At 43.1% G+C, this 26,408-nt stretch overlaps 1 protein-coding gene across 1 annotated transcript in view; it reads left to right on the forward strand.

Moving 5' to 3' along the window:
• WNT5B (Wnt family member 5B) overlaps nt 1-26,408 on the forward strand; it is a 98,024-nt gene continuing 71,616 nt past the window's right edge. The window contains exon 1 of the mRNA XM_039869207.1: nt 1-132. Coding sequence (XP_039725141.1) covers nt 127-132 — 6 coding nt within the window. The 5' untranslated portion in view covers nt 1-126. The remainder of the gene's footprint in view (nt 133-26,408) is intronic.

A 26,408-nucleotide genomic window follows, 5' to 3' on the forward strand; every position in this document is an offset into this window, starting at 1 on the left:
TCCGGTGCGGCGGCCCGAGCAGCCCGCGCGCTGAGAGGGGCAGGCAGAGCCCCCGCCGCCCCCGGCCGACCCGGCGCAGCCGTCGCTGGAGCAGCCGGAGCCCGCGGGCCTGACAGGCGGCGGGACATGCAGGTAAGCGCCCCGCCGCCCTCTGCGGGAGAGGGGCGCTCGCGGGCCGTCGCCGCCCCCGGCCTCGCCGCCCGGAGGCGCCCCTCCTCGGCTCCGGCCTCCGAAACTTCCCAGAGCTCCCGGGTTCCCGCCCCCTCGGCGCCCGCGCGCCGGCTGGGTCTGGGCGCCGCGGGGACGCGGCCCCCAGGAGCTCGGAGGGACGAGCGGTTCCCGGGAGTGGGGCCCTGCCCTGTGCGAGGAGGTTTGGTGGAGCTGGCTTGGAGCGGGGTCCGCAGCGCCGGCCGCAGCCCGGTCAGGTGGGGGGCAGGGAGCACGGAAGGGGAGAGGGATCCCCCGCCCCGGGCCGCGAACAAAGCTGGGGCTGCTGCTGCCTCCAGCCAGTGTGCGGCGCGGGGTGCGCGCTGCGGCCGCGGACAGGTAGGGTCGGGTCGGGTTTTCTCGCCCCCCCGCGTCCCCCGGCAGCTCGGGCGCTCGCGACTCTCGGTCCCCGAGGACTCTCGGTCCCGAGGGTTGGGCGACCGAGGGGGTGGCTGGGGAGCTGCCGCCCTCGGGCGTGCGCGGGGACTGCCCTGGGGCCCTGCTCGTGCTTGTCTGAGAAGTGTGAGCCCCTCCGAGGTTCTCGCTCACATTTCCTGGCTTGGTCGGGCCCAGCTGTAATCTTCTGCTTGAGGTCCGCTCCCCGCATCAGCCAGACTGGGCGAGGACTACATCTGTATTATTTTAACCCCCACAGCGGCTTGGTGCTTGGATTCCTGCCTGAGCCCGGAGCAGGTCAAGCCCTGAGTGGTGGTCCGAATTTTCAGTTTTCTTTCATTGCTCCTTGGGCTCATCCATCCCCTGCCCTGAGAGAAGTGGGAAGTGACCTCTTTCTCCAACTTTTCCTGGATCCTCATGGATATTTGGCCGTGCACTCTAGTCAGAGCCAGATTCCCTAGATAAAAATTTTCATCCTGCGAATCAATGCGGGAGATCATTTAGTTTGTTTGGGGCATGATTGTTCTGTTTGCAGAGAGAGAAGCCGAGGTAGCTCAGGCCACGGGTGGGTGACCTAGCTGTGAATGGGGGGATTTGCCCTCCACGTTCCACAGGGCCTTCTTCACTGCTTTTGCCACTTGGCCACCTTGGCAGCAGCTTCCACTTACTACCACCCTAGGCAGAGTTTCAGCCTGGTACCTGGAGGAGAAAGGCTCAGGATCATGTTACCAATCCCCTGAACTACTCCAGTCACCAAGATTGTGCCCACTTGACAGAGCTGCGATCAGACATCTGTGCAGCACCATCATTGTGGGTGCAGAAACCTCTGGGGCAATGGGGCGGGGTCATACTGCTGGCCACATACCAACACTGGTGCATGTACATGAGTGGAAGCTTAGGTGCACCTCTTATATAGCTGGCCCTAAGGCAACATAGGGCTCCAGGAGCAGTGGGTATACCCTGTGAAAGCCTGAAGACCCTTTCCTGGTGCTAGCTGCTCCTGCTGTTACCTGATTCACATGTGGGGTTTATGTATCAAAGGCAAGACTGTCAGTCTCAGACATGGGTGAGTAGGTGCGGGTCCCTGAGTTTGTCCTAGACATGCCTGTCCAGGCGCACACACAAGTCCTGGCATACACACTGATCTATGAGAGGTGGAAGGCTGAGTGGTGGTTTTCCTCTGTTTCAAAATAGTGTCTGCTGTCTCTGTGACACAAAAGATCTGTGGTTATAAATAGCAAGAAGCAGCAGGTGTGTATCCTCTAAAGGAAACGTAATGCTATGAGACCACTTTGCACAATTGTGAGAGTGATGCAGCTGAGCTCTTCATGTTGCTGTCAGGTCCAGGAGCCCAAGGAAAGAGGCTTAAAGCCGGGTCTCCCCACCACAAGGTATAGGTGGAGCTGACACCAGGGTAGGAGGTGAATGCAGCAAAGGGAACTAAAGAGACAATATATGTATAAATAGCTAAGGGCAGGCATGAGCAACACAGCCCCCCTTCTTTTCCTAAAGAAAATCAGACAGTGGTGTGTGACATATTGTGGAGTCGGCCTGCCACAGGAGTAGGAGCCAACCTTGGAGGAGCTTGTTGGCCCTTTCCATCATGGGTTTTTTTACTTTCCCAGGCTCTGATTTCTTATGTATTTGAGTATGAATATGTGAGGGAGGGTGTGTGGGTGTGTGTGTATAGGTGTTTGCTCGGAGTGTCTGAAATCGGTCCTCTCTTTAATAAATTTGGTGGTTGTAATATCTCCAAGGGTGTCTTATTGGCTTGAAACAAGCTTTTTCTAAAAAGTTTTCTGTCTCAAAAGCTTAAGTTAAAGGGATATTGCCAAATTGCTGGAAGCCATATGCTGTGAAATAAAAATAAAAATAAAAAAACTTGGGAGATTGTCTTCACCTGTATATTTCACTCTCCTCTTACTCTAGTGACAGCTGAAAGATTTTTTGTTTGCACTTTTTCAGGAGGGCTGAAGACCAGGGCTAGTCTGTTCTAATTTTTACTTCTAGGATAGTTCTGCTAGTTTCTGGATTGCCATGGCCTGGCATCTCTAGCAGGGTAGGAAAGTTTTATATGAAGTGATAGTCCTTGCCTTCTCTGAAATAAAAACCAATATGTCCATAAAAGCTTTCCTGTTCACTATTCTGATTTTGTTCTCCCTAGGAATCTTTTCAAACTGCCTGTCATTTATCTCCCTAATCTTCTAAACAGGTCTTCAGGCTCCACCTCCATTCCAGCTCCACACCTGAACACAATCCTGAATTTGTTGTGGTGGGTTTTGTAACTCCTTCATATCTCTCAAGACTCACAAGAGCAATAGATATAAAAATCCCTTGGTGAGGAGAGAATGAATATAGGAGCTCCCCACCATCACCTAAGGGCATCTTCGGCTGTTTTTTTTATGGCATGTCTTCAAACTGTATCCAGGAGTCCAGCAAAATCCAGCAGAGGGGTTGGGAATAGATATTGTGATAAAGATGAAAGGAAAAGACCTGATAGTTTTTAATCTGAGCCACGTTTTAAAGTAAAAATAATCTATCTAGCTCTGTGCTCCACCGACCAGCATTTTGATGGAGTCCCAAAAGCCCACCTGCTGCTTGGTGCAGTTTGGGCTGGACTTTCCCTTCTGCGAGAAGAGCAGGTGATTGCCTGCTCCTACCAGGCCCTCTCCACCCAGCAGCTCTGTTTACCTGGCTAAATTTAAACCTCCGCCTCCTCCATCCCAGTTTGACTTGCTAGCTGACAGTCTGGCCACTGGGCTGGCCACTCCGGCAGCATTTCCTGACTTCTTTGCCCCTGTGGTTGCAGTTGTGTCTTTTTGTGCTGCGTGAATCCCTTCTAGATTTTCTAAAATTGGTCTCCTCCCTGTTCTCCACCCCTGTGGCTTTCTTCCCAACTCTTCTCCTCCTGGGTGATTTGGAAAGTGGTTGGTACTGAGGGGAGACTATCCCCTACCCCTCCAAATACCATACGTGAGGTTTCAGGAAATCTAGACTCAGGCTGCTTTGCTGATTGCAATCATTACCTAGCTCAACCAGCAGCTCTGGGGTCCCCTCTGAGCAAGTATGGTGTTGACAGCAGTGCAAACCCTGAAGAGCACGGGGTGTTTTCTCAGAATTTCTTTTTGCACCCCCAAACCTCCAAACCCCTTAAAGAACCCAACCCACCTGTATATCCTGTTCTTTTTTTGAGGTTTTGCCTGGGAGGTTTATGGGGATGGGGGTGGGAGGGGACGCAATGTAGCTTCTTCTTGGCTTCTCAGTTGTCTCTTCTGTAAAGTGAGAGCATTGGATTAGATTGTGCTAGAGGCCCCTTCCAGTTCTAGCATTCTGTCATTTTAAATAGCTTTAGCTGGCTCAGTTTTGGAAATCCCTTTGCTGTGGACCAGGCCTGGTGGGTGGGGAAGCAGCCAATCAAAGGAGGTGCATTCCCACTGGTGGGGCTGCTCCAGCCCTGCCGCTCTCACAGAGTTACTGTTTCACAAATCGTGGTCTTGCAGGCAGGGTTTGTGGTTGAGCTGGAGGCTCAGGTTGTGCTCCTGGCTTTGGGCTCCAGCCTGGCAGGGGCCTCTGTGGTTAGCCAGCCTCCTGAGGATTATGGGGAGGCTCTGTCTCCAACTTCGGGTGACTTCAGGGCTTCTGCCTGAGTTCCTGGGGGGAGGCACCCAGAGCCTGTTCTTAAACGGGTTTCTAGTCCTCTTCTTGAGTCCAAAAATGCTAACCCCTCCAAGGTTATTCTTCTCTGACTAATTGGTAAAGGGTCAGGAGTGAATTTCCCAAGGTCTGAGAAATGATAGCTGGGCTTAAGTTGGAAAAGGCAGTGAATTAAAAGTTCTTGGTTTACAAACTAGCCCTCAAATCACTTTAGATTTATCTGGAATGTTCAATCAATAGATTTGTTCTGAATCCTGCTGGGGGAACAAAAATATAGAAATGAAGCTTTTCTAACATCTGCCCAGGCTAATGGTGTTTGCTGCTGAGCCTTACTCTGTCTTCAGAGGGAGCCAGACTTTGGAGAAGTGCAGAGCAGCCCTGAACTCTGGGCTCCATCACTGGTGCTGTGCTCTCCTAGGTCTGAACCAGGATTGGGAACACCCACCCATTTCTCTTCGCAACAGGTACCTGGAGATGATAAGAGGTTTCCATTGCTGTGGGAGCTTGGAGTACAGTTGAGTCTCTTTCTAAACTCATCTCTAAAATTATATACCTCACTCATATTTGTTGAGAAGTTTCTCCTGGGAAGTTTTGAATAATGAATTACTAACTACTTCATACAAATCTTGTCTGGGGTACAAGACCTGCAATCAAAGTAATTAAAACTTTAAAGAGATTTCGTGTATGTTTAGAACTAGAAAATACCATATCACTCTCAGAAGCTGGAGCTGGTGAATGGGGGAGGCTTCCAGATTGTACAATCTGGATAACCCCTGAGACAAGAGGGTGTAGAAAGCTAAGACAGTAGAGACTAGGGCTTTAGAGTCAGACTGCCTGGGTACGAGTCCAGGTTACCTGACTTCTCTTTACTTCAGTTTCCTCACTTGTAAAATGGAAATGGTAACTTTATATTTCTCTCATTTGGTTGCTATGAGATAGGTAGTGGTGAGGATTCGTGTATGTAAAGCACTAAAACCATATCTGGGACCTTGCCGGGCTATAGAAGTGTTAGCTATTATGGCATTACTGATGAGGGTCCGATGGCAGGGCAGTCAGAGCTCCTTGGCCCCTGCCCCTGCCTCGCTCCACGTTGAAAGTTATAGGCTGCCTTGGATGGGGCTTTAACAGCACACTCACTGCTTATGTCAGCATGTGCTCGCCAGTTCTCAAAGGAAGGGACTCTCATGAACACCTGCTGTGTCCAATGAGGCATAGATGTCATTTTGGTCATTACATTGATGGAAATAAAGGGTCCCAGTTGGTGCAATGACCAATGATGGGAGAGGTCAAATGTTCAGAGTTGGCTGTCAGGAAGGGAAGGAAAAGCGGGCGCTCTCAGTAGGAGAGTTAGATTCTAGTATGGTCCTATAAGGTGTAGGATCCAGCAAGTCCCTAGCTGAGAAGGAAGGGAGGTTTCTTGCTGACCCCATCTCAAGCTGTTGTTTTAACTAAGCAGATACTGATTTAACACCTGTGTTTGAAAACTGAGCAAAATTTTGACATTTGTATTCTTATTCTTAAAAAGGTAACCTCTGCAAAATCAAATTTAAGTTTTAAATATAAAGAGGAAGATCAGACTTGAGAGTTTTCCCTTTGCCCCTAGGCCAGATCGGTCTACCACTGTGAGAGAGGGCAGTATACTATACCTGTGAAGGGAAAAACTGTCAGGGTCTTATCGTCAGTTGCCCCCAGGAACCAAGCAGGTATCAAAATGAGTGAGAGAGGAAGAGAAGGTTTATAATGCAATAGTGAGTAGAGGAGGGTTCCCCGTGGCAAACCTGCATTCCTACCAAAAGGCATTTGAATTCAGATACTTGAAACTCACTGTCAGCCCTACCAAACATCTCTGCTGGCTTGATGCCGACAGAGACTTCAGGGACCTCATATCGACAAGCAGGGACCCACTTGCTTACCCGGGTATAGGTCCTTCTCCAGAACAAAGGTGAAGCCTCATCTGGGGGTTATGTTGGGTCCTTTAACTTGTCAAAGCCCAGGGACCACTCATCCCAGCTTTGCTCCTAAGCTAATCTCTCAGCATCTCTTTAAGAGGTGTCTGGTATGGAGCCATTACAAATGGGGTTTCCTAAAGATTTTGTGTATCATTCTTGATGTTAACAGGGAGTTTTCACACTTCCCAGAGAAATACCCTCTGTACCTCCACTGCAACTTAAAATACGACTCAGACTCAATGCCATGGTCTAACAAGCTCTCCATAACCTGGCTCCTGCCTTCCTTTCCAACCTCAGCTTGCACCGCTCTCTCTTAACCCAGTTCCTGCCACAGGTGGGTGTACATGATGCTGTGTGAACAGATGCCTTTCCACCCGCTGCTCCCTCTGTCAGACCTGCTCCTGCCCCTCTCTGTGTTGGTTGGCTTCTCCCACCCTCAAGTCTCAGCTTCTCAAAGAGGCCCTGCCATGCAGAACTGCCACCAGCCCCCAGGCACTCTCCATTCCAGTCTGTTTCCTCTAGAGCACTTATCACCATCTGTAACCTTCTTTAGTTATTAGTTCTTATTAAATGTCTGCTCCCCTGTTTGTCTTTCTCCATTGCAGCTTCAGAGCCAAACAGTGTCTGAACAGTGCCTGAGCTTGAAAGGTGCTCAGTGAAATATCTGTTATCATCGATCTCAGAGCAATGAACTTGGTAATTGTATAGCATGTTTCTTGCTAAACATAGGCCCAGTTTGCCTAATAAATATGCCATTTTAAAGGATTTTCTGTTGACAGTTATTCAAATAACAAATATTGATCTAGGCATGTCCCAGGTGCTAGAGATAGAAGATATAGTTCCCAAACTTCAGTAGCTTTTATTCTAGTAACTTCTACTATATTCACATAGCAAGTGTGCAGTCTTCCAGAACCTCTCAATTCTTTTATTCTCCCATATCTTGTGCTTAAGACCCATTTTGTAATCATGCACACTGCAGGTAGTTTTGGGATGCAGTATAGAGCAGAAATGCAGGAAGAACAGGCAGTCAGAGGAAGCTGTCCCAGCCCAGTGGTCCGTCTATGAGAGGAAGTGGTCACCTGACCTCTTGCTCAGGCTGGATCCTTGGCTGCATCAAGGGGACCTGGAACATTCCTCCATGCTGTTGTTATCAGTGGGATAGTTTTCATTCATGTGTGACCAGATTGAGAGATGGCAAAAGAACTGGATTAGGAGTTCCATGAGTGCTTTATCCCCAGTGCCTTGCATCCTAGGCACACAGTCATCTACCTTGCTAAACTGTCATTCCAGACTACTGGCACCATCTGGAAGTTACTGGAACTCTTTGGTCCCAGGTTACCTAGCATTAGTATCCAGTATAGCCATATTGAATATAATTTGAAAAGAACTGATAGAAAAGATGTCCATTTGGCCATGGGAGGCTGCATCACTGCCTCCCCTTTGATGCACACTCTTCACTTGGCTTCAAGGACACCTCATTTTTAGTTTCTCTTCTCCCTCACTGACAGCAGCTTTCCTTAGACCTCCTCCTCTAAATACACTTTGATGGCTGTAAATACCATCAGGACTCTTCGTAATCTCACATGTTCATTTCCTGCCTTCTCCTTTCCCTTGACCTTCAGACTGGCACATCTGTCTGATTGCTTAAACAGTACCTTCTCTAGGAGCTCTCATAGGCATCCCAGCTTGACCTTCTGAGCTTTTCCCTTGTACCTGCTCTTTGCACAGCTTTCTTTATATCATCCTTCTAGTAGTTCATGCCATAAGCCCTGGAGTCATTCTTGATTTTTTTTTATTTGTTTCACTGCCCACATCCAGTCCATCAGTGAATCTTGCCAAGTCTACTTTCAGAAGATACCCAGATTCCTGGCCACATCTCATCCACTCCTCTCCTGGCTCATTCCACCAGCACTTCTCCCCTGAATTATAGTAACAGCCTCCTGACTGGTCTCCCTGCTTTTGTCAGCTGTAGCGATCCTTTTGAAACATGCCTGGTCATGTCACTTTTTCCTTGAGTCCTCCGATGGCCACCCATCTCTTGCAGGAAAAAGGCAGAGTCCTCAGAGTGGCTGACCAACTTGGGTAACCTGGCCGCTGTGTCCCTCTGCGGCCTCATCGATTTTCCCCTTCACTCTAGGAGATTGGCCTTCTCGCTTGTCTGTGAGCCCACCAGGCATATTTCTGCCTCAGGATTTGCACCTTGTTGTTTCTCTGCCACCCGCCCCCGCTCTGTGCCCTTCCTCAGACCTTTCGTCAAATGTCACCCCAGCCAGGTCTTCTCTGACTTCCCTGTATAAATTGCAACCCTCTCACCTGTTCTCAAGCCCACTTTTTTGCTTTATTTTTCTCCATTGAACATACATATTTTTTGTATTTTATTTGTTTACTCTCGTCTGCTTCCTCCTTACATAATAAACACCATGAGGGCAGGGATTTTTGTCCGTTTTGTTCACTGTTCTATCTGGAGCACATGAAACAGTGTCTGACACACAGCGGGCAAAGGAATTAAATGAAGGAATGACAGGGTCTGTGTGTCAACACGGATGAGTCTCACAGTAGATGGGGTGGTCCTCCCTCTGCTCTGTAGTTCCCTGTCCTCCTTCCCTTCCCCCTCACCAGACTACAGAGGTGGGGCAGCTGGTGAGAATGTATGGCTCTAGAACATACCTCTGTTAATTTTAACTGATATTAAGACATGTTAGAGATAATAATTCCAAGTTAGAGATAATTATTAATCATATTTGGGTGCATTCCTTTTCAGTCTTTTCTATACATATCTATTTACAAGCACACATATATTTTCAGACACGTGTATGTTTCTTACATGCTTGTCTCCCTTCTGCATGGTAATCCTTGAGGGCAAGGACCGGGCCTATTCTCCTTATTTTCAGTGCCTGCCAGGGCCTGGTGTATAGCAGGTGCACAAAATTGTAGATTAAAGGAGTGAGTGAACAGTGTGGCAAGTAGCTGTAGTCTCTGCAGAGCCAGTTCTGGTTTCTTTGCCTTTTTGGTTCATGAGCCAAAGATGGTAGCATCTTTACCACTTTGGTTTCCTGTGGTTCTTAAACTGCGATTCTAAACCTCAGTACTGTTGAGTGTTTTGGGCCCAATAATTCTCTGTTGTAGGAGGCTGTCCTGTGCATTTAGCTGTATCCCCGACCTCTACGCACCAGATGCCAGTAGCACCTGCCCCCCTTGGTGTCGGCAGCCAACAAGTTGCTAGACATTGCCAAATGTCCTATGGGGGGCAAAAGTGCCCCTTGTCGAAGACAGCTGTTCTAAAGTGTCTCTGTTCTTTTTCCCTGACAATCTTTCCTTATTTTCATTTCCCTTAAACCCTTTGGAGTTGTTATCCATCTCACATCCTATTTCTGTGGTGCTGTACCAGTGTGAGCCCCTATGCATCTGACGTGAGTTTTGGCCCCAGCTTTCTCAGCAGCTGTTTGTCCCTGGTCCACTCCCCAGAAGGACATCTCTCACCCTGCTCCCAGACAAATCACGCTGCTGCTCTAGGTCTCCCTCCCACTCAGAATGCTTGAGTGACTCCTCATTTACCAAATTCATATCATATCTTTACTTTGGTGTTCGGTACCCTTCAAAATCTTAACCTAACTTACCTTTTCAGACTCCTCTCCTGCTGCTTCCTTGTACTGCAGCCAAACCAGAAGTCTTGCTTCCTAATGTTAGCTCATGCATTTGCCCCCCTCAGGGTCCCTTCCCCTTCCTTCTCTTCCTAGTTACACTTACCTGATCTTCAAGGTGCCGCTTGGATGCTGCCTCTGTCAGAATGATCTCTCTGTGGCTGGGAGTTGGCTCTCTGATGGGCTATTACAGTTCAGAGGACACTCATTATGATGGTTTTTGTGCACTTTGTCTTATATTTAGTTTTTTGTGTTCGGGTCTTATCTTCACTACTAACTACATGGCTGGTTAAGCTGTCTTCTCAGATAGATCTTAGATGAGTCCCTACGTGCAGCTGGGATTGAAACAGGATCACCTCAGAGCAATGAACAGCCACCCTACTGATTAAATGGCTTCCCAAATTGTATGAGGTGTCCTGTAGCAGAAGAGGTTTGTTATTTACTATGTAGTTTATAACATCTCCCTTCTAGACTTCAGTTTAGTCTAGCAGTGATAGTGATTTTTTCAAGCATTTAAAAGCCTTTGCCCACTATGCTTTCTGTCCCCTGTCCAGTAGAAAGCACGTGGCCTTTGGGGGCAGAAGGACTCAAGTTTGTATCCTGACTCAGCCGTGCACAACCCGATTGACCTTACCCTGGCTATTTAGCTTTTCTGAGCTCCCAGTTCTTCATCCTTTAAGCAGAGATAATAATGCTCAACTTGTAAGGTTATTTTGAGCATTCACTGTCATAATTTATTTGAATTAGGGCAATTCCTGCCCAGTAGTATGTACTAAGTCAGTGTTAGCGTCTTTCTTTAGCTCTTTACTGAAAAAAAAATGAAAGTGTCAAGACATTGTCATCTTGGTGCTCTAAGTAACTGCTCAGAGTTTGGTCCAAAAGAACTCAGTGTTTTATAATTTGGTTTGTTTTGACATTGAGGAGGCCTGGAAATTCACTTATATGACAGTTGCTCTTACCAAGGAGGTGTTGAGAGCTCAGTAGCTCTGGCTCTTGGAATTTTCCCCAAAGGACCCAATATGAGAGGTGGGTTATGGATGACAGAAGTGATGCTTACTCATCTCCGATCCTCTCTTCCCACTAATAAATAGTCCCAGCAATCAGCATTGTTATTACTTAATAATGTTGATAAATTAATGAGCTAGTGACTTCCAAGAACATCTTAATCTGCTCTTGGAGAAAGCTTGTCTTGAATTATCATATTTCATCAATACTAACACACATTTTAGCACATCTGAGATCAGGATGCATTTTAAAATCAATGTGTCATTGTTTGATTGGGAGTACTTTCCTTTCTTAGTGGTAAAAAATAATGGTGCATTTTGAAATCAGTAGCATCTTAAGTTTGATGAAATAAAGTAATGTAATTGATTTCTTTTTACTAAAATGATTTGTCAAAGTAAAATATTTAGCATTTCACCTTCTTGTTGAACGCTACTAAGAGTTAAGATTGAGATAGGAGATTCTAGGCAAAGACTAGATGTACCATGGCGCCTGGACCCTGATGCTGAGGCTGCTCGGCCTTCTTGCGGTCCCCTGTGAATCAGAAGTCTAGAATTACTGGCCCCGTATTCCCGGGGATCTTGAGCAAAATATATCTTGGACAAATTTCCCTTTCCTCATTTGTAAGTGGGTTCACAATGTAGCCAACCCTGCCCTTTGCCTACCTCACAGAGTTATTGTAGGATTAAGTGAAACAGTGTATATGTATGAAAGTGGTTATAACCAATGTAAAGCACTGCTTCTACTTGTAGGATGTGCAGAGTGGATATGTGACCCAGAGACTTTTAAAATCCTCTGGCAAAACACAGTCCCAAGTGATTCAACAGTGATTCATATGTGGCACTTGTCTTCTTATTTCTGTTTCTAGGAGAGTCTTTAACAACTTTGTAGAAGCTTGTCTGGTGAAGTGAAATAGTATCTTAAAGGATTAAAAAGAAGTTATATCCTTATAACTAGAGTGTGAGCTTTTTAATCCCCGTCTCCCATTTTATATTTTCCTGTTTTACTGCCTTGGCGTTGGAACAGCTAAACTATCAGTATCATTAACACAAATATCTTTATCATGAAAGAATAAGTCTAATCTCTTATGTACAGTGTTTAAGAAATCAGGTTCTGCAGCCCAATCGGTGCTGGCTCAACCCTGGCCCAAAACTCACCAGCAGTGTGACCACCACACAGAGGTGACCTTGAGGAAGTTACCCACATTCTCTTCACCTCAGTTTCTCCATATCTGAAAATCCTTCAAGGGCCATTATGAGGATTAAACAAAATGCATGGAAAACACTTAGCAGAGCGTTACACATAGAAGACACCCAATAGATGTTTGCTTTAATTATGCTTCTAAACAACCACAAAAATTACTATTGTGCAATCACCAGAGACTAGTTCTGCTGACATAATCAGAAATTTCATTCTGTCTGGAAAGAAAGGGTAGAGTTGGTGTTATTTTCATACTTAAGCACGGCATTAATAAGCTACACAAACATGTCAGTTTGACAGTAATCTGACCTCAATAACATTTCATTTTCAGATACATAGTTTATTATACTGTAACCAAATCTAGAGGATCCTGGTCAAAACCTTACCAGACAGCTTTTAAATATTTTCTTTCAAGTGAGATTGGTTGCAGTGCACTGTTAACTATCTCGCGTGCTGAGAAAGAGTCTTAAGTGGCATCTCACTTTTATAATTAAAAACCTGGGAGGCCTGCTTCTGAAAAAATATCATGAACTTGCTTCCACAATCTGTTTGCTTTTGAGAGTTAGGGAAAGTCTTAGTGTCAAAACTCATAAGCTTCATATATTCTGTCCTCTATTTCTTTATGTGCTGCCCTATATTGACAGCTGAATAGTAGGGATGCTACTTGCTTTTTCTTTTTAATCAGCCTTATAGAAGTATAGTTTGCATACAAGAAAATTACAAGTGTATTGTACAATCAATTTGGACAAATATATACACCCATGCAACCACTACCCCAATCAAGATACTTCTACTTCCTCAGAAAGTCCTGTGGTCCTCCTCTACCCTGCCCCCTAACTCGGGCAACTACCGATCTGATTTCTGTCATTCTAGATTAGTTTTGCCTGTTTTAGAATTTCACATAAATAGAATTATACCAGAATTCTTAGTTCTTTTCTTTCAGCTCTTTGGTGTCCAGCTTCTTTGGCTCGGCATAATATCCATGAGATTTTCCACATTGTTGAGGTATTAGTAGTTCATTCCTTTTTATTAATGAGTAGTATACCATTGAATGAATATGCTACAGTTTGATTATTCACTCTTGACTGACATTTGAGTTATTCTAGATTTTGGTTAAAGGACAGTCTCTGACTTTTAATTGGAATGTTTAGTCTATTTACATTTAATCCCATCTTTTAACTTTTTATTTTGAAATCATTTTAGACTTACAGAAATGTTGCAGAAATAGTTCAGAGAATTTCTGTATGTATAACCATCACTTAATTCCCCTAATGTTAACATTTCACAACAGGAAATTAACATTGTTACAATATTATTAATTCACAGGTTTTATTCCAGTCTCACCAATTTTTCCCTAATGTATTTTCTTGGCCCCAAATCCAGTCCAGTATCTTACATTAAATTTAGTTGTCATGTTTCAGTCTCCTGCAGTCAGTGACACGTCCTCAAAGTTTCTTTTGTCTTCCATGACCTTGACCCTTTAGATGTGTACAGTTATGGAATGTACCTCCCTCGGTTTGGGCATGTCTGATGTTTTCGCATGGTTAGATCGTGGTTGTACATTTCTGGCAGAAATGCTATGGAAATGATGTCGTGTCCTCCTCACTGCATCATGTCAGAGGGTCCATGATGTCAGTATTCTTACTACTACTGATGTTAACTTTTGATCAGTTAATGTAATTTTTGATACGGTTTGTTTAAAGTCTACCATATCGCTATTTGTTTTCTGTTCATCCCCTCCCCTGCTCGTGTGTGTGTGGAGTGGGCGGGGAGATTGTTCTAGGGATAACTGTATGGATCCTTAACTAATTAGTCTATTAAGAGTATCTCTTCACTGTCACATTGTACCTCTTTACAGTCTACACTTTACAGATGTAACAAACTTACAGCAGTATAATTCCATTTACCTGCTGCCATGCCTTAGTAAGTTACTGTATCTTTTACTTCTGCATATGCGATAAACCCCTTATAGAGTTATTACTTTTACTTCAAGCAATCAGCTGTCTTTTAAGTAGCTTATGAGAAGAAAGACAAGAGTCTCTTATACTTACACTCTTATTTACCATTTCATGTGCTCTTCCGTCTTTTCCGTAGACCCAAGTTTCCAGCCTGATGGTTATCCCTTCAGTATTTCTTATAGTGTAGGTCTGTTGATGAATTCTCTCAGCTTTCATTTTCCTGAAAAGTTCTTATTTCATCCTTGTTTTTGAAGGATATTTTTGTTGGATATAAAATTCAGTTATTTTTCTTTCAGCACTTCAAAGGTGTTGTTCATTTTGTTCTGTCTCATAGTTTTTAATGAGAAGTCAGCTATCTTTATAAATTTTTGTTCCTTGTACATACTGTCTCCCTCAGCTCCACAATCCATACTGCTTTCAAGATTTCATCTTTGTCTTTCAGCAGTTAGACTATGACGTGCTGAGGCATGGTCTATTTTATGTTTATCCTTCTTGGAATCTGATGAGCTTCTTAGATCTATAAAATAGTGATTTTCATCAGATGTTGGAAATTTTTGGTCATAATTTCTTCAGATATTTTTTCTTCATTCTCATCCTCTTATCGTGATTTTTTAAAAAAATTTATTGAGGCGACACTGGTTAATAACATTATATAATTTTCAGGTGTACAAGATTATAATTAGACATATATGCACTCTATTTTGTGGTCTCTATCCATTCTCCTTCCAAAGTCTAGTCTCCTTCCATGACCACATATTTGACCCGCTTTACTTACTTCACCCTCCCCCGACTTTCCTTCCATTCTGGAAACCACCATTCTGTTGTCTGTTTCTGAGTTTGTTTTTGTTTGTTTTGTTAGTTTGTAACTTTTTGTTTTATAGTCCACATGTAAGTGAAATATCCTGATATTTTCATTATACTTATATTAGGCTGGTTGATATTGTCACTCAGGTCCCTAAAATTTAGTTCATTTTTTTTTTAATTCTCTTTTTCTCTCTGATCTTTAGATTTGATCATTTTTATTGATGTCTTTATGTTCACTGACTTTTCTACATCTCCAATTTGATGTTAAGATTATCCAGTGATTTTTTTCATTTTTGTTATTGTAACTTTTAGTTCTTAAATTTTCATTTGTTTTTTTTATATAGTTTCCATTCCTTTCCTGAGATTCTTTATTTCTACATTAAGACCAATATTTTTATTATTTGAATATATTTTCCTTTAATGACTTAAATATTATAAAAGCTGTCTCAGGGTCTTTGTTAGCTATGGTCAGTATCTAGGCCATGTCAAATTTAACTTATTTTGAATATTTTTCTCAACTTTTCCCTATTTATTTTTTATCTAGAGATTTTTGATTGAATATTGGGCATTTTGATAACATATTTTAAAGACTGGCTTTTTTTTTTTTTATCATTCTCTGACTATGTTGATTCTTATTTTGGCAGACAGTTAAATTGCTAGCTGATCGCTTTGCGTTGGTGTAGGCTCATTTTGAGACTTTGTTCATGTGGATTCGTTGAAAGCACAAACTAACTTGGTGGACTGAAACACTAACTTCATCTTTCTTGCAGATTTTGTTGGGGCTTGTGTCACATTTTATTAGAATGGGTCTAGAAGAGGTCTTACTCAAGGGCATGGTCTTTTCTTCTAAGGCAAGTCTCAGCTGGATTCCAGAGATATTAACTACCACTTTTTAAAATATATAACAATTTTTTTGAGACATAATTCACATACCACATAAGTCACTCATTTAAAATGAACAGTTCATTGGTGTTTAGTATATTCACAGAGTTGTGCAACCATCATCACAATCAATTTTAGAACATATTTACCCTCTACTCGACACCCCCCCGCCCCGAAAAAAAAGAAACCCTATACCCATTAGCAGTTACTCTGTTTTTCTCCACTCCGCCTACCAGCCTTTGGCAAACACTAATCTACTTTTTGTCTCTGCAGAGTTGCCTATTCTAGACATTTCATAAAAATGGAATCATACAATATGCTGGCTTCTTTCACTTAGCATTATGTTTTCAAGATTATGCTGTAGCATGTGTCAGTACTTCATTTCTTTTTATGGTTGAATAATAACCCATTGTATGAGTTTCCCAACTTTTAGTTATTCTTTCACCAGTCGACAGACATTAAGATTATTTCTACTTTTTGGCTATATGAATAATGTTGCTATCAACATTCGTGTCCAAATTTTTGTGTGGAAATTTCTCTTGAGTAGATACCAAGGAGTGGAATTGCTGGGTTATTTGGGAGCTTTGTTTAACCTTTTAAGGAACTGGCAGACTGTTTTCCAAAGTAGCTGTATCGTTTTAGACTCCCACCAGCAGTGTATGAGGGTTCCAGTTTCTCCACATTTTTGTCAACATTTGTTATTATCTGTCTTTTTAATTATAGCCATCCTAATGGATATTGCTATGGACTGAATTATGTTCCCCCCAAATTCACATGTTGAAGCCCTATTCCCAGTGTGGTGGTATTGGAGATGGGGCCTTTCGGAGGTAGAGTTACATGAGGTCATGAGGGTGGAGCCCTCTTAATGGGATTAGTGATCTTATAAGAAGAGACACCAGAGAGCCTGCTCACTCTCTCTGCTATGTGAGGACCCAGTGAGAAGGTGGCTGTCTGCAAACTAGGAAGAGAGCCTCCATGCTTGTACCTTGATCTCGGACTTCCAACCTCTAGATCTATGAGAAAATAAATTTTTGTTGTTTAATCTATCCAGTCTATAGTATTTTCTTATGACAGCCTGAGCAGACTAAGACAGATATATTAAGTGGTATTTCATTGTGGTGGTTTGGATTTGCATTTCTCTAATGTCTATATGGAGCATCTTTTCATGTGCTTATTGGCCATTTGTATATATTCTTGGAGAAATGTCTATTCAGATCTTTTGCCAATTTAAAAAATTGGATTGCATATCTTTTAATTGAATTGTACGAGTTGTTAATGTGTTGTAGCTTATCAGATATATGAATTGAAAATATTTTTTTCTGTTTTGGGTGCATTGTTTGTGCCGCTGAAGATGAAAGTTTAAAACATGTTAAGTAGCTAATACAGATCTCTGAGGCATCCTGCATTAGTTATCAATGGAGGAAGTAACTTGAACATCTTTAGGAAATTCAGCCAAACCATGATAAATTGATAAACTATAAATCTTCGTCTTCATATATTTGGAGTATTTAATATTATTTTCTTATATAATTAGTAGAAAATCCTGTAATCATCACTGATTGATATCATTAGGGTTCCAGGAGCTCAGGAGCCTAGGGACTTTGCTTTGGGACAGATGACTTGTGCATCAAAGCCCCATCCGACAGCTGGCCTGTTGAATGGGGGTATTGGCTGAGTGAGGCATCTTGTGGTTAGAGCTCAGAGATCTTAGGGATGTTCAAATTCCACAGTAACTTTAGCTTTTTGTCCATAGTGTCTTTGCACAATTTTAGAAGCTTGAGGGTGAATGAAAGTCCTCTGAAAATAAAATTAAACTTTCGGGGATGGAAACTTGTTATGTGTTGTGACAATTCTTCTCTCCCTTCTCCTGAAATACTACATGGTATATGTCTTTTAAACAAATGTGAATTGAATTTAGTTCTGTATTACATGATACCTCTTAAGATAATTGGAGCTAATTAGAGATAACACAAAATTCGAACTGAATACTATCATTTCGTTAAATATTTTGAAAAGTATTTCTAGGAGTCTTATTTCAGTGGCATGTCTGGCTCTGGTGGTGAGTCAAGTCTCCCATGCCAGGCTGTTCTTTCCATCAACTAGCAACCTTACAGTTTATGGGAATCATTTTACAAGAGCAGGTGATAATATGATAATGCTTTGCATGTGTGTGTGACCTCAGGCAAATCACTTCATTCTGCCATTTGCCCATCTGTATGGTGGTAAGAATGCTTTGAGGTGTTGGATTAAAGATGAAGCAGATGAGTCCTGACTTGGAGAGATCTGGATTTGAGAACTTGTTGTCTGACTTCAGGCCAATACTTACCCTTCATGACTAACAGTTTCTTTAGGAGCTAATGTGTGCCCTGCCACTTAGTGAGGTGTTGTGAGGACCAAATGAAGGAACGTATGTGAGATTACCTCAAAAACTGCCCTCATTTCCATAGATGCAGAGGATCAGAGGGGGTACTGTTAGGGTGGAGGGTTGTGTTTTTTTCTTTGCCACCTTGTAGCCAGTTGCCCGCGGCACCAGAATGGGCAATACGAGAACCAGGAGGCCTGGGAGAAGTAATGTGGCATGTGGGGCTTTTGTAAGGTCTCCAAACCGATTGGCTGCCTGGCCCCTGGATTGTCTCTGTGCAGTCCTGTTTACTAAGCTTTCTTCTCACGTGTAACTTCCACAGGATGATTTCTGTGGTCTCGGGAGATCTATGAATTCTGTGTTCTTAACTTGCTGTCATTTCAGAACTGCAGGGGCTTGTCAGCATTCAGCATGGTAGATCCATTTAATCCTTATGGAGTTTTTTCTCTGTGGCTATTTCTCTGGGGACATATTTTCTGTCTGCCACCCCATATGAAACATACATACATACCTCAGGTTCAGGATTTAGGAGGGTACATGAGGTGAAGTGAATTAAATGAATTCCTGTGGAGAGCTGTTTTTCCTCCAACATACTCTGCACTTTCTTCAGAGGTGATCTTTCTCCAGAGGAGAAATAAAAACCCTTTTTAGGACAGATAACTGGGAAACGTGGCTCACACCCAGGCCATAAGCTAAGTGTATGAGATTGCAATTTTACTGTGCTTGGTTGTTATAGCAGAAGTCACACTGGGTATCCGAGATACAGCTGGGGCCACTTAATGCGTTGCCGTGTAAGAGCTCCTGCGGCAACGGTGCCTATGTGGTTATAGTTGTGACGGAAGCTTGTGTTTCCACAGACCGAAGTGGCTTCACCAGTCACCTGCGAAGAGGCCCCAGACTGCCACCACGGAGAGTCTGGCATCAGGTATTGGCTCTCAAGCAGCGACGGTGAGCCGCTGGCTGCCCCAGAGCCTCTCCCCTGCCTTGGTTCTCCGCCCTTCGCCTTTTGGTGTAGTTGGTTTCAGCACACATATTGACCCCTTGGTGACTGCCTTAGTTCACAGTGAAGGTGTTCATGCTTGGGTGGCTGAAGACCTGTGTGCTTTCAGTAGAGTTTATATTGGTGCTCCAGAGCCGAGCGGGGCGGTCAAATCAGAATTTGTGAAGGCTGAACAGCTTAGGAATGGCTTATAAGTATAAGACTTCCCCAGGCGTACTTGCCGTTGTCCAGGAGGGTCACCCGTTGGGTAACTATTGGCCACCTCTGTCCAGGCTATGCAGTCAACCATTCTTTCTTCTTTCTATTGCCTTTGGTACCAAAACCAACCTCTTCAATGTGGCAAGCACAGAGTCAGCTACTAAGAAAATGTCAAAGATGCTGTAATGAGAGGGTTCTTTGGTAGAAATTATTTAATTCAAGAACTATTCACTGTTTATTTTGTGGCAAGATGCTATGTTGGGTTCTGCTTAATACAAACATGACTAAGACATAATTCTTGCTTTTAGGGAGTTCACATTCTGCAGGAGAAATAAAAACTACACAGATTACTATCTTACAAGGCAGAACCATTTATTAGCTCTGAGACCTTGGAAAAATCATTGAACTTCTCTGAGCAACTCTCTCATCTCTAAAGGGAGTTATGAGAGTTCACCTTGGAGGGTTATTGTGAGGTTATTTAAGAATGAAATAAAAATATATATATTTTTCAATTTGTGTGTATCATCTTTTTGAATAGGGCTACTAAGTTGTTGGAACATAAATACTTATTAAGTAGTTTAGACTTAAATACTTACTAAATAGAGCTATGAGGGGGTTTTGTTGTTGCTGCTGTCATTTTGTCTGGGGACACCATGAAAAAATTACTGAGATGCTAAGCTAAGCTTATTATGAACCAAGAGTTCTTTGACTCTAAAATCCTTTGGTTTTATGCTCTACTTTTATTTCCTATATGTCAAAGAAAGAAAAACACTGCCAATACAATGCCTTTAAGATAGTCCCGTGAAATATATGAATTTATGCCAGTCTTTCTTGCGTTGCCATTTTCTTCATCTGTTCTGAGGGATTTGTCCATTTCTCTTGCCTCCAGTTGCAATTGCTTGGCCTGTGATAAGTACATCTTAGTAAGAAGTAATCCAGCTTCATCTATTTTTTTGAGTATCTCTGTTTCTTGGGCCCCATGAAGCTTTTTGGTAATCGCTTTGCAATAAAATATGGAACTTTGGCCATTCCAATGATGACATTTTATTTACTAATATAAAATTTATATTTTGTTCTATTTCCATGCCTTTCTGTGTACCAATAGCTTTGTGTTTCAATGCTGAATCACAGTGTCATCTTCTTGAAGACGTTTTAAATGACAATTAAATTTGGTGTGTGTAGTACCAGCAATGTACATTGCCCAACCGAAGTGATAACAATATGCACAACTACAACCAAGCTCCTGTCATTCAGAGGCAGTCATTATGTCAGGACTACGTAATTGCAACATTGGAACTTGTTTGGCTGACAGTATTGTAATTTGCATCAGATTTTAGAATTGTTAAACAATGATAAAACATATGCTTGAGTGTCATCTTGAGTGTGAACTTTAATTGACTGATGGTGGCTTCCTAGGACTGTATACTTTGTTAAAGATTGTGAGACTAAGGCTGGGTTCAGCAGGAAAAAGTACTGTAATCCATTATTGTGTCTTTTAATTGATGTCTGGTAAGGTAAGGGGGGTGGTATGCTTCTGTGGGAGGATTTGCCCTCCAAGCATTAGAGTATGGAGAACATTTAGAAGGCCACTGTAATAGAGGTCAGGATGGTGCAGTGAGACCTCAAAGAGTGGCATAGATGTAAGATATAGCACAGAGGTAGACTTCATAAGACTTATGAAATCACCTCTGTAGGCATCGGGAGGTGGCTGCTGCTTTTAAGTCTGGCTGACTGGAAGGTTGTGGCACTCATGTGAGTAGCTAAGTTAGAGGCTGGATCGAGTGGGAAGTGGATGGATTCATTTTTGCACATGTTAAATTGGAGGTGACTAGTCTAACCAGGAAATTGTAAATATGGCAATGGAACATTTTTCAAGAAGTTTGGCAATGAAGGATAGAAATTTAGCAGTAATTTGGGGGGCGGGGGTAGCAGAGTCAAGAAAAACTTGAAGGTGGGTTGAAAAGGGCCATAAGATGCTTGAGAGAGGAGTATGATTGGTGAGCAAGGTTCCAGAGGCCTTGAGAGAGAAAGGGATGGAGAGCAGAGGGCGAGGGTTTAACCTGTAACTATTCTACTAAGTGAGTAGATTATAGATAACCAGCTCCTTGCTGTTCTTTCAGTCTGTTGCAGTTGAAGGTATTCATTAGCCCTTTTTTCCTTCCTTTTCACCCCAAGGTTATCTTATTGTTCTTCTCCTTCCAGAAGTGGTGCTATGCTTTCTTATAAGACTCTCCTTACTTTCACTTTGTTTGCTGCCAAGGTTCCTTCCCCCAGTCCCATGGTCCCTGACGCACTGGTTTCCTTCACTTCGAGGTAAAGGCTGTTCTCTTCATGGCCTCCTGGTCCCTGTCTCAGCCTTTCTTGGTGCCCAGAGAATTTCTCAAACTGTCTCATACTTTGCAGACTTTCCTAACTTATTTTCTTCTGATCGAGGTTTTCCTGGCTTTATCTTTCAACCCTTCGTTTTCCCCTCAGGACTTTTTCTTTTTCTGCTCTCTGTATTATTTCTCTTCTCGCTTCTCGTCCTCTTGGCCTCCTGCTTGACCCCTCATCATTATCATCACACCCTTTTGTAAAGTCATGTCACACTTCCAGTTTCATTATCTTCTTAGAATAAATGTTAGTATATATAAAACCCAATTATATTTTGATTACTTCAGTTCCAGCCCAATGACTTATTTTTAATCCACAGAGCAGTGAATTTTAATGGCTGAAAGGTAGGCTGGAAATCATCTAATCCAGCACTTTCCAACATGTGTTCCTCCCTAGAGGTTAATAGGTATTTGGTGAAAAAAAGGATTGTGTGATCAAATAAGTTCGAGAAATGCTAGTTTCGACCAAATTAAACACTTTTTTTTTTAAACCACAGAACTTTAATACGTTTCATATGCAATGTAAATCCCTCAGGAGAGGGAGCGTTTCCCATACTTGTTTGACTATGGAACCTTCTTTGTCAGAGCAAGTTCCTCGTCCTATTTAGTAGATGAGCAAACTTGCAAGTACTGAGAATCTAACATCACAGAGGTTGTTCATCGTAAGTAGATTCTGGTGACTGCACTGTGGCACTGCTCGTTGTGACAGTACCACCCTGTGTGATGTTATGAACCTTTAACAAGTGCTTTCAGCAGTGGTCTTAGCTCTGCTGGGAACTGATGCCCAGGGAAATCTGTTCTGAACTTTCCCAACTGAAAATAAGAATTAGAGAATCTGGTGAGCTCATAGTCAGTTTAAGCTCCTTTTACAAGGGACACGTGCACAGCACACCATGGCCCTTGCTCCTGAGTGTGGCGTTCCAAGCCCTTCCTGCCTGAATTGTCCTGCCCGTGGGCCTTGGCACATGCCTGCCCCATTGTTTGCAGTGTCCTTTCGCATCTTTGGCGCCCGTGGGATAACCACATTTACCGAGGTTCAATCAGAGCTGCCCTCTCTTCCTGCCTCCCTAACCTCCCTGGGTAAGATTGCTTTCTCCTCAAAGCTCTCAAAGACACTTGCACACTGAAATTCTAACATACAACCTAGGACATTCCTTCAGCTATTTGGTTTTGGTTTGTCCCCTCACCAGACTCAGGCCCTCAAGGAAAGACACCCCTTCCTGTTCATCACTGTGCCCTCAGCAGCACACAGTCTGCTTGACCTGGAGCGGGTCTTGGTGAATTTGGTTAAATCCTTCTCTGTTGAGACTTATTGGTCAGAGGAAATTGCAGGAAAGCCTTCGGTGTGGGAAGTCCATGGAAGCCTTCCAGAGAGAAGCACTAGGAGGAAACCATCAGACTGACAAGCAAAGGAGGGAAAAACATTTCCAGGTGCAGGTAGAGTGGAAAAGGAAGACAATAGAGACGTGACAGGGGAAAAAAGGAACAAAGAAGGCGGAAGAAATTATTATCCTGGGCAGATTGGGGAAGTGAGGAGGGCAGAGGAGCAAAGGAGAGCTGTGATCTGGCAGAAGAGCGGGTGGAAGGCTTTGAAGGGGAGATTTGCAGGAGGGGGAGGGAGGACTTGCTGGCTGGGGAGGCTCAGTGCCCATATGGCCTCCAGCTGCTGGGTGGTTCTCTGGCCAGTCCTTTACCCAGATGTTCGCTCAGTGCCCAGGCCAGGCTCTGGCTGGCTCTCAAACATTTAAGTAACGGAAACCATCTCAGAGGAGGCTGTATTTTTAGCCAGGGACTCTGGCTGTGGTAGGTGATGACTCTAATTGTACAGATAGTTACTGGAGAGGCTAAGAGGCTCGGATGGCCAAGGAGAATTGAATTCTAATTCTGACTTCCCTCCTGACAGGCTGAGATGCTGGGAAAGTCACCTGATCCTTTTCAGCGATCCCCAGTTTTTTGGCACCAGGGACCAGTGCTCCTATGAGAATCTAATGCCCAATGATCTGAGGTGGATCTGAGGCAGTGATGCTAGCGCTGGGGTGTGGATGCAAATACAGATGAAGCTTTGCTTGCTCACCTGTCACTCACCTCCTGCTGTGCAGCCCGGTTCCTAACAGGCCATGGATGGACAGTACCAGTCCGCGGCCCAGGGGTTGGGAACCCATTCTGGATCACATGGTGCCATGTGTACTTGGGAAAATGGCAAATACCGATACAAGGGACTGAACTTTAAAAATAAATATAGGGCATGTTCCAGCAAAAAATACCAAAGTGTTAATAGTGGTTCTCTCCAGCTGATACGGTTTTAAGTGCTATTTCTTCTCATTTCTTATTCTTATTTTCTAACATTTCTGAAAATGAATATGTAATAAAATAAAACCCAACAGTTATCTTTAAAGATGCAAATGCTAATTAATTAATTATAATAAAAACTTTAAAAAATATGTGGTATGTACTGCAATAGCAGCTTATACCTGGTCTCTGCTTGAATCTGACGTTGACTTATTCGACAGGGGCAGTCACTTAACGTGTCTATATCTTTTCTGTATATTAAAAGAAAATTTGGAGCACCAACTATTAAGACCAATATTAACAGTTAACGCCAGTGGTAACATGCCGTTTAAATTAAATGACAGATTTCTTGGTTTCAGTCTGAGTTTGGTCTCTTTCTGAGAGGCCTGTGGTTGTTCTACTTTTGTGACGGTGGGAGGGAGGGAGACAGTTGGGAGAGTTCGTATTTCTCCCTGATGGTGGGCCATAATTCCTGAACCCCTGGAATGTTGTGTCAGCTTCATCTAATCCCTAATCGTGCAGGGTAAGAACCTGTTACACACAGGTCACGGTTGAAAAGGCCTCTGTGTGTCTTTAGATCCATGGGGTGCTGCTAGCTATCAACTGTGCAATAGAAAGTGGAATACTTCCCTTTCAACATAGCATCTGGTAGTGTAAGAATTTAGCCATTCACTGAGCTGAGGGAGCTTTATGTTCTGACAGGGATTCTTGGAAGAAGAACTTCAATCTATTCAGTTACCCGATAGGTTCACAAGCATTTTTTTATTATTATTATGATAAAATGTACATAACATAAAATTTACCATTGTAACCAATTTTTACTGTTCTGTGACTTTAAGTACATTGTTGTGCCACCTATCTTCAGAACTTCCTTCATCCCCAACTGAACCTCTGTACCCATTAAACATTAATACCGCATCCCCCGCATCCCCAGCCCATGAAACTACTGTTCTACTGTCTCTATGAATCTGTCTATGCTGGGTACCTCATATAAGTGGAATCATATAATATTTGTCCTTTCATGTCTGGCTTATTTCACTTAGTTCAATGTCTTCATGGTTCCTCCATTTGTCATTATATTTGTTTATCCAGTCACCCATCAATGAAACATTATCATTTTTTAAAGTTTCTCTAGTTCAGGTCTTTAACATATTTTTAAACTATCTGATAATGTGTTTATCTTCCCCATTAAACTTTAGTTCCTTTATGATTTTATTTATCTTTGTGCTTCTGGTACAGTGCCAGCTGGTCAATAATGTGTCGAATGAATGAATAAATAGATGAGGTGGCTAGTGCTTTGATTTGAATATTTGCCCAAGAATCAGAACCCAACGCTTCACCTGAACCTGATTTTCTAGGTAAAACTGAGCTTCATATCTTCACTTCTGAGCCTTTTTATCTGTGACATTAGGGAGGTGATATTTGCTACCACATTATTTGCTTGATCCAATACTCTTTGAGCTGTTTGGGTTAAGGCTGCTATTAAAACACTCAGGATTAACACTTTTTTACCCCCAGAAATTTGAATTTTAAGAAATTCAAAAGCTGTTCCATTTAAAACCATTCAAGACATACCATGGATTTATGTTAGAAAGAGGGAGGGAGGGAGGGAGGAAGAAGGAAGGAAGGAAGGAAGGAAGGAAGGAAGGAAGGAAGGAAGGAAGGAAGGAAGGAAGGAAGGAAGGAAAAGAAAAAGACCCATTGTTCTATGGAAAGAAAACTTGAAATGTGTCAAAACTCCCATCTCCCTTTCCCCTTCTCTCGTAACTAGGTCCTCCTGGAAATCTCTTTCCTCTGTGCCACCAAACTTGTCTATTTCCTCTCCTCTTTCTCTGTCCTTTTCTGAGACTCTAAGTATAGTGAGTCTACTTTTAGGACTCTTCCTTTCCTATATAATTTTTCTAACAACATCTAATCTGTTATCTCTATGTGGATGGTCCCCAAAACTTAATCTTCGGCCCAGACTTCTCTCCCTAGTTTCATTTGTTTTCCAGCTGCCTCTAGATATCTCTATTTGGAAAAGCTCATGTGTCTGAGATTAAACCCACATATCCTCCCACATCCCACCTTCTTCCCAAGAATCCATCTTTGCTCCTCCTTTTATCCCTAACATCTCATTAATTACTCAGAAAATATTTATTGATACAGAGTGATAGTAAATGAGGTGTTCCAGGCACAGTACCAGGTGCATAATTAGCTGGTTAAGTCAGTAATTCACAGCATCAGTTGGTAGGTTTCTAATACGCAATCACTAACAGTCCTTTTGCCTTTCTGCCTTTGCTGTTATATTATTTATTAGCTTCCTAGGGCTGCAGTAACAAAGTACCGCAAACTGGGTGGCTTAAAACAACAGAGATGTGTTGTCTCACAGTTCCAGAGGCTAGAAGTCTGAAATTAAGGCATATGCGGGACTGGTTCCATCCCAGGCCTGTGTGGGAGAGTAGATTCCATGCCTCTGCCTTGGCTTCTGGTGGTTTACCAGCACTCTTTAGTG

This window comes from Pteropus medius, unplaced genomic scaffold (genome assembly GCF_902729225.1).
Source record: "Pteropus medius unplaced genomic scaffold, Ma_sr-lr_union100, whole genome shotgun sequence".
NCBI lineage: Eukaryota > Metazoa > Chordata > Mammalia > Chiroptera > Pteropodidae > Pteropus > Pteropus medius.